This window comes from Penaeus japonicus, unplaced genomic scaffold, assembly GCF_977035675.1.
Source record: "Penaeus japonicus unplaced genomic scaffold, GWHDUDI00000001_assembly GWHDUDI00000027, whole genome shotgun sequence".
Taxonomy (NCBI): Eukaryota; Metazoa; Arthropoda; class Malacostraca; order Decapoda; family Penaeidae; genus Penaeus; species Penaeus japonicus.
The window spans coordinates 2,320,620-2,328,119 of NW_028234429.1; the positions used below are offsets into that span (position 1 = coordinate 2,320,620).

Genomic DNA, 7,500 nt, shown 5'->3' on the forward strand with positions numbered 1-7,500 from the left:
TTTGGGTATATTGTAATGTTTTCTATGGTCATACTTCAACACACAGAAAAAGTTAAAGATCTGTTCTTGAAACATGAAACATGTCTTGCACTAAGCTAGCATGGGACTTATCTCAGAACCTTTTCCATCATCAATAATCAACTGAGAAAAAATACACATGTTAAGCAAATGTACATTTATGATCATGTTTTGACTGACCGATCACCATTTGCTAAGAGATTTGAAAGAAAGTTACATATTAACATTATTTCCTGGGCAGAAATCAAAAGAAATTAGAAGCTGTCTAGGTAATGAGAAAGCATCAATGCTTCTTACTGCTACTGAATACTTTAACAGGAATATGAATCTTACACATTTGCACTGTTCACTGTTTCCATACATATTTGTTATTGCATATCTCTCATATACATTTGCTACAGCGAAATGTTCTTTAGGCTGATACTCATTTACTCACTCACTCACTCACTCAATCACTCACTCGCTCACTCACTCTCTGTCTCTCTCAAATATTTACCAGCATCAGGTTGAGGAGGGTCCTGTAAGGGTAAGGAATATGCCACGAGGTTTCGTGCTTCTCGTCCCTCTTCCTGTAGGCGAGCCTTCACACGTTCTACTACCTCCTCCTGTTGAAGTATATTGTACTTAAGTTAAAAAGGTAGTAATGATAAACAAAGGACAACAGAAATAAATATATACCATATACATAAATATTGAGTGCATAACCATTCATGATCCTCCTTTAGAAACTAATTTTAGGAAATAAATTGATAAGGACAATACTAAAATTAATTCTAAAGTGAAGCATAAAAGACTATCAGAACTTACCTGAGAATCTACATTTGGATGGTCTTCACTCCCTCCCTTCATGATGAAAAAGAGTGCACCTTACATGTCACCTGAAAATAAAGATAAATAAATAAATTAACAAAATCAATTCACCAAGAGTGGAGTAAAACCATAACATAAGGTACCCATCTCTTTCTCCTTTTCTCCTTTCTTGTCCTCTAAAAAAAGAACTGTTATGCATGACAATTATATTCTGTCAGTAAAAGAATAAGGGAAACAAAGTACTGTAAAGGGTAGCTTCATTTATACTCATGATTTTGCCCCACTCAATACAAAATTTTATTTATGGAAATAACAAATATTTCACAAAACATACTGATTTTGCATATACTGGTTACAGCCATTTCCACTGACACCTCAGTTGTGCAATGAAAAATAGTGTGTAGTATGCTTGATGACATCAAATTCACACTTCTAGTGTGCATTTGTTGAAAATCATTTAATCATTCTGTGATTAGCACTGCGACAAAATAATTCAATTTTTTAAAATACATTTTCTCCACAAAAGAGTTACCCACTTTTTGTCTTCTTTTTGTCCTTTTCTAATACCCATCACATCACACTTCTCATATAATATTTTCCTACATGCTTGTGCTTTGTCTTATCTATTTTGTTCTCTGTTACCTTTGATGCCTATATGTGATTGACTGCCTCCATCCTGATTGGGCCACTCAAGTAAAAGGCTATTTTCTTTGTGCTAGCTATACAACTCATTCACAGCGGAAAACCTCAAATTACACCATCAGAAAATTTCCCATACAATGGATGACCTCCTTGACATAATGAAGTTTTGCCTTATATACAAATTGTAAATAGTTCTGTTCATTTCATTTTTCTTGACCTTTTTTGGGGGGAGGGGGGATTGTAACCCCTTAGAAGAGGGTGGGTGAAAATCACTTTGAGATATTCAGCAGAGCCCCGGACCTCGAGAAATTGCTCAGTGGGAAGATGTGGCTCTGGTATATGCTATAAATTCTATAATGGACCATAACTGATAATTGACTGTCAATAGCACAACATAAGTTGTCATGGACCTGTATAGTGTAAAGTCAATGAGTGCTAGTGTCAAGTACAGTCTATGCTCAATCTTGCCAAAACATATATTGTGGAAGTTTGTTGGTCTTTTGTCGACAGAACTGTTACAAGAACTAAACAAATGGCTGACACCAACTGAAATTATACCTAAGCTTATCAAATGTTCAGAAAATGTGCATACTAGTTGCAGATTCACTCCTACACATAAATGAATTTTCTATGCACTTATTCTCTTGCTGTAAAGATGTGTATATTTGTTATATTGGTTGCATAATGCCACATAAATTGATGACACACCTGGGTGGTATATTGTCAAATAAAGCACCAGTATAAGCTCTATCCTGGAAGAATATAGTGGCAGATGTTTGATGACCATTTCACACTTAGGTGCAACGGAACAGCCTTCGCAGGAAACCTCTTACACCATGTGGGTGAGTAAATTGTCAATAAAATGGCTCATTCTAGCTCTATCTTGCCCAAATATCCATGTTGGGGTATGCTGGCCTTGATCAAGCATGAAACACGGAGGCCATGATGTTTGAAAACATATCACTAAGGTGTTGGAATTTTTATCATAGGTCATCCATCAGTGATTACAGAAAGTTTGACGAGGTTTGAAGCCTCTCTTGCCATATCATTAGAGGAAAAAGCCTTGTTTTGAAAGTCACTGCAGGTGTCTTCTAAACATTTACCTGGCAAGGACACCACAACAATTGTATGACATCATGTATGCCAAGGGTCATCTATTTCTCCATTTCCACATTTCGGGAATTCTTGGAAAAGAAAGACATCCTTGCGAACAATGAACAACACCTGATTTCCCCATCAATCATGCACCTCATCAATTGTCTGTCCTCATCACACTTCCACGTGCATCTGCAAACGAAGGAGAGGAGTGAGTAAGGATGCTCCTTTGTGTGTGAGGCAAGAGATGAGGTCATGAGGCACTCACATCTCACACTCAGGTGCTCCCTTCACATCACACACTAAACTCACCTTGTTCTCTTATTTCTCTGTACATTGTAATGGCACTGCTGTCGCTCTCATCACTCGTCTTCAGAAGAAGCTGGATCGTCAGTCGGTAATTCACGAAAATAAAGTAATATATTCTTTATACGTAAATCCTTTTGCAAGCATAAAAGGACTAAAGGTTTAGTTCTTATATACGCATAATGCACTGAAAACGTCGTAATTACAAACGCATTGGCAACTTTATGACATACATTATCTGTAGAAATGTAATGATTTAATAAATATTGTGGAAAATACCTATCAAAAAAGTAATTTTTATCATAGAAAAATAATTATTCGTAGTAATATATCCAAAACGTAACCCTGAAGTAGTGTTTACCTCCACTACGATGTCCATTGTTTACATTGAGTCAGGTTGGACATAAACAACGTCGTCAAGGGTACTGGAAACGTTCATCTTAATTTTGCTTGTGTATTTAACTATTTGAGAAATATATATCTGTAAGTGAACTGTTCAAGGAGAAAATAAATGATTCAGGTTCAATAGTTGTCAAATAATCGTCATATTTAGATCGAAGAGTTTAGTAGTGATTAATCTCTTTACCTATTTGACCGGCAGCCGGCCAGCGATTTCAGCATAGTTGTTGATTGAAATTATTTTTTATATGACTTGACCTACCATAACGGAATAACCTTTCCTAACGCAAGGTTTAATGAGAGTATCGTGTCAAAATTGTTACATAATGATGCCTCTGCCCCTAAACATGATTGGTTATAATGTGCATGATTGTTTACATTGTACAGCATGCCTATGATATTGGAATTTACATTAGAAGTTAGATTGACACATTATTTCTTTTGGAGGTTCTAATATTCATATTTTCAGGTTATGTAGATTATATTCTAATCAAGAAATTGGGATTCCATCTCATTTATTTCATAAATTCAGAATTTCAGTGTTTCACAACATTTGAGAAACATGTATTAAACCATAGTGTGTGAAATATGCAGTGATGTACAATTGTCTTGAGTATTTTGTAAGGATTATTTGTGTAATATTGTAGTTGGAGCTAACAGAAATAAACCGTTAATGTATATTTTACTTTAATACAACACACTTCTCTCTCCTCTCTCTCTCTCTCTCTCTCTCTCTCTCTCTCTCTCTCTCTCTCTCTCTCTCTCTCTCTCTCTCTCTCCCTCTCTCTCTCTCTCCTCTCTCTCTCTCTCTTCTCTCTCTCTCTCTTCTCTCTCTCTCTCTCTCTCTCTCTCTCTCTCTCTCTCTCTCTCTCTCTCTCTCTTCTCTCTCTCTCTCTCTCTCTCTCTTCTCTCTCTCTCTCTCTCTTAATCTCTCTCTCTCTCTTTCATTCTCTCTCGGTCTGTATCTCTCACTCTCTCTTAATCTCTCTCTCTCTTTCATTCTCTCTCGGTCTGTATCTCTCACTCTCTCTTAATCTCTCTCTCTCTTTCATTCTCTCTCTCTCTCTTTCTCTTTCTCTCCCTCCCTCACTCTGTCTCTTCTCCTTCTTCCTTTCTCTCTCCCTCCCCCATCTCTTTTTTAATACTAATGTTCTGTGACCGTTCACAGCTTTGATGCCATCATGTGGGGCGAGTTTGAAGATGATAAGAAAAAACAGCCAAGTTCAGTCACTCCGAAAACACTCCCCAAACCAGAGGATCCTTTATCTTCAGATGACCATAGCCAAGAGGATGTGGCAGATGAAGTCCTTCCCTTAAAGGACAGAATCATACATCACTTAGCTGCTAGCAAAGTGGTACTCAAGAGTCAGCAGAGATATGAACCAGATTTCACCTATGAAGAGAGATTGAATATTGCTGAGACAATGCTGGATGAAAAGCCAGGACAGTTCTTATATCGGTCTGTATTTGCAAATCACTTGAGAAACATGATAAGATTGTCCTCTGAGTGGATGTATTTATACCTGCTTCAGTAAAATGAAAACTGTAACAGAAATAATATTCCCCCCAGCTTTGGAAAGTTTCTCCGGAGAGAACATCTCTCTTACTTTCTCAAGTATGAAGGCAACCCAGAGATAGATCACTACCTCACTGAAACGATGAAGTATTTGAATAAACACACATCCAAGTAAGTATATAATTATAGAGACATAACTACATATATGGCATATGAAAAATATCTTGGATGATTATGATTATTTTTTCTGTTGACAATAATTTTTCAGTTGATAAAGGGTCATCATTAACTTCAGACTTCAGCTGTAAGTAATTTTATATACAATCTTTTTAACATGTGCTTGTGAAGTTTGTATAATTTTAGGATTGTTTCAAGAAAATATCTTTCTAATTAACATTACTGGCTAGAATGTTTGCAGGATAGTTATATTAGAAAATGGTAAGCACATATTGCTGCATTAATACCATTTTATCATTAATCATTCCTGCAGAATTACTGTCAAGAACAGAAGATATGGGGCAATGCAGAAGCTGCGTAAGTCAGGAGATTATTTTAGTGAGAAGGAAATGGAGCGACGTAACCCCCTGCTTTATGATCATTTGATTGGCAAACATATGACAGAAGAGGAAAAGAAAGAAAAATACACAGTAGCAAAAAATGATATCAGGTAAGTTTAAATCTTGTCATTGTAGGTGATATCTATGTGAATTATAATAGTACCAACAAATGTACAAAAATATTTGAAATCTGTATTAGGAAATATTAAATAAGTAGATAAACAGAAATACATAAATTTGGTTATTCTATATGCAGTAGACTTTTTTCATCTTTCTTATTGTAGGAAACAGGTTAGATTTATGAAGTAGGAGACTGGTAGTTTACTTCTAGATGACTAATAATAGTGTTCAATTTTAGTTTTTCATCATTGCTCCTACAACACATTGATGCACGTGACAAGACAGACTTCAAGAAACAGCAAGAAGAAGAGGAGGATGATATGTTTGAAGAAGAGGAAGACGAAGATGAGGAAAAGGAGGAGGATGAAGAAGGGGAGGAGGAAATGGACATGGAAACAGAAGTAGAATCGGGAGAGAAACAGTTACTCAAGGAAGAATTCTATTCTTCTGCATACCTCAACTTCTTGAATGGGAAAGATGAGGAGTTTGACTACGGGTTAGTTAATGTTTTGGTAACCAGATGTTCACATAAATAAAATAAGCCTTCAGACAGTTTTACTTTTGTGGAAATTTTGATTTCTAATAAAGAGATATGTTGCTTGCTTGTTGTCAGTTTTATTCTTTGTTTTTATTTAGACCTTAACTAATATGTATCTTGGTTTTCTAAGAATACATGGATATAAAGTATAGATATTTGACAAATAATCCTCTTGTATTTTTCAGGCAAGTTGATACTAGCGATGATTATGACCTTTTAGAAATACGAGCCAGGGATGATGAGGAAAGGTACTTTGATGATGACGACGACGATGACGACGAAGAAGCGAATGATGAACTGGACACATGCCAAGATTTAGATGAATGCAAAGATTTACCCCCTGTTCCTCAAAAACATAGACAAGATGGTCCCAAGATAATTGATATAACTGATAAACCTCCTGATGAAGATATGAATTAAAATTCCATGTTTTCTAACCTTTTTGTATCTTTCTCTTGGTAATTGTAGCATGGAAAATAATATCCAAGTGAGGTTAGCATAGAGGTTTTAATATAAATAGATCTTTAGGGAAAACCATTGTTTTATTTCATACTCCCTAGAAAAAATAAACATTACACAGTCTGTTGCCATTAAAATCTCATATTTATTGCCTGCACTTGCTGTTTACACCTATTGAAAAAAAGTAAAATAAATTCTTTGTTTTCTTTTATCTTTCTCATGCAGCCCAATAATAATACTAATACCAAGGCTTTTGTTTCACTAACAAATCTGCTAATATGTCAAGAACAGAAAAATAATGTAACAGGAGAAACTTATTTGAAGTTATCATACATTTTACATTCTTAAGGTAAAAAACCTTTATCATATGACTTTTCAGCACAATATTTGTTTCAAACATTCTTTGGGTGATGAAAGATATTCATATTTTAGGATACTGATTATTTTCAGAAAAAAAAAAAAAAATCACTGAACTAGACATGCAATACTGTAAAAGCATAAGAAAACGATCTTTTGGAAGCACAATGCAATTTCAATTCCCACCAAAAATAGTGACCACTGCAGTAAATATACACATTCACAAAATATAATAGAGTTGAGCAGCTAACCATGTAAATATATGGTGTATATTTAATGCTTTTACCAATTGTTATTTCTCCATTTTTAAAAGTCTTTAGGCTGTATACTTCAAACACCTGGTATCTTCATGGGTGGAAAGACATTTTGTGCAGCAGTATCGGGATCCACATGGAATGCAAGTGTAGGGAGCTGGGAAACCACACACCGCACAAAGTTTCCGTTCTGGTAGTTTTGAAGCAGGAGCTTGCACTGTCAGGTAGTTGGGTCCATCTGGATAGAGAGACTGTTCTTCTTCAAGTAAGATTGGGAAGTTCTTGCGAAACCTGGAAAGGAGAGTAATCATGTATTATGGGATTGCTTACTAGAGACCCTTTCTAAATTATCTAAAAAGGATTTTTAAATTATTTGGTAAAACACTTTGCTTGTCTGTGAACCTTCTGCACAGAATTTCCCCAAGCAAT

General features: G+C 35.5%; 3 protein-coding genes across 7 annotated transcripts in view; 1 reads left to right on the forward strand and 2 right to left on the reverse strand.

The window, feature by feature from the left end:
• Positions 1-3,050, reverse strand: part of ssp3 (SCAPER domain-containing protein short spindle 3) — a 66,396-nt gene extending 63,346 nt beyond the window's left edge. For all 4 annotated transcript variants that reach the window (XM_086552485.1, XM_086552484.1, XM_043026094.2 and 1 more), the window contains exons 1-3: positions 2,878-3,050; positions 826-896; positions 515-623 (exon numbers count right to left, since the gene is read on the reverse strand). In XM_086552485.1, coding sequence (XP_086408611.1) covers positions 515-623; positions 826-867 — 151 coding nt within the window. In that variant the 5' untranslated portion in view covers positions 868-896; positions 2,878-3,050. The remainder of the gene's footprint in view (positions 1-514; positions 624-825; positions 897-2,877) is intronic.
• Positions 3,051-3,231: 181 nt separating this feature from the next.
• LOC122259355 (coiled-coil domain-containing protein 97) lies at positions 3,232-6,535 on the forward strand. 2 transcript variants are annotated; one of them, XM_043026087.2, is made up of 6 exons: positions 3,232-3,293; positions 4,439-4,729; positions 4,841-4,957; positions 5,277-5,453; positions 5,702-5,959; positions 6,187-6,535. In XM_043026087.2, the coding sequence occupies exons 2-6, from the start codon at positions 4,452-4,454 to the stop codon at positions 6,419-6,421; spliced, it is 1,065 nt and encodes a 354-aa protein (XP_042882021.2). In that variant the 5' UTR covers positions 3,232-3,293; positions 4,439-4,451; the 3' UTR covers positions 6,422-6,535. The 2 variants fall into 2 exon arrangements, with proteins under 2 accessions (XP_042882021.2, XP_042882023.2); XM_043026089.2 differs by having other exon boundaries at positions 3,233-3,354.
• Positions 6,525-7,500, reverse strand: part of LOC122259356 (zinc finger HIT domain-containing protein 1) — a 6,995-nt gene continuing 6,019 nt past the window's right edge. Inside the window, exon 4 of the mRNA XM_043026090.2 lies at positions 6,525-7,362. Within this exon, the coding sequence (XP_042882024.1) occupies positions 7,134-7,362 (229 nt within the window). The 3' untranslated portion in view covers positions 6,525-7,133. The remainder of the gene's footprint in view (positions 7,363-7,500) is intronic.

What these genes read in the sequence shown, in the direction of transcription:
- LOC122259355 (XM_043026087.2), top strand. Translation starts at nt 4,452, where the DNA reads ATGTGGGGCGAGTTTGAAGATGATAAGAAAAAACAGCCAAGTTCAGTC. An exon ending in CCAGGACAGTTCTTATATCG is followed by an intron (nt 4,730 to 4,840) that starts GTCTGTATTTGC and finishes TATTCCCCCCAG; the next exon opens with CTTTGGAAAGTTTCTCCGGA. An exon ending in GATGAGGAGTTTGACTACGG is followed by an intron (nt 5,960 to 6,186) that starts GTTAGTTAATGT and finishes TGTATTTTTCAG; the next exon opens with GCAAGTTGATACTAGCGATG.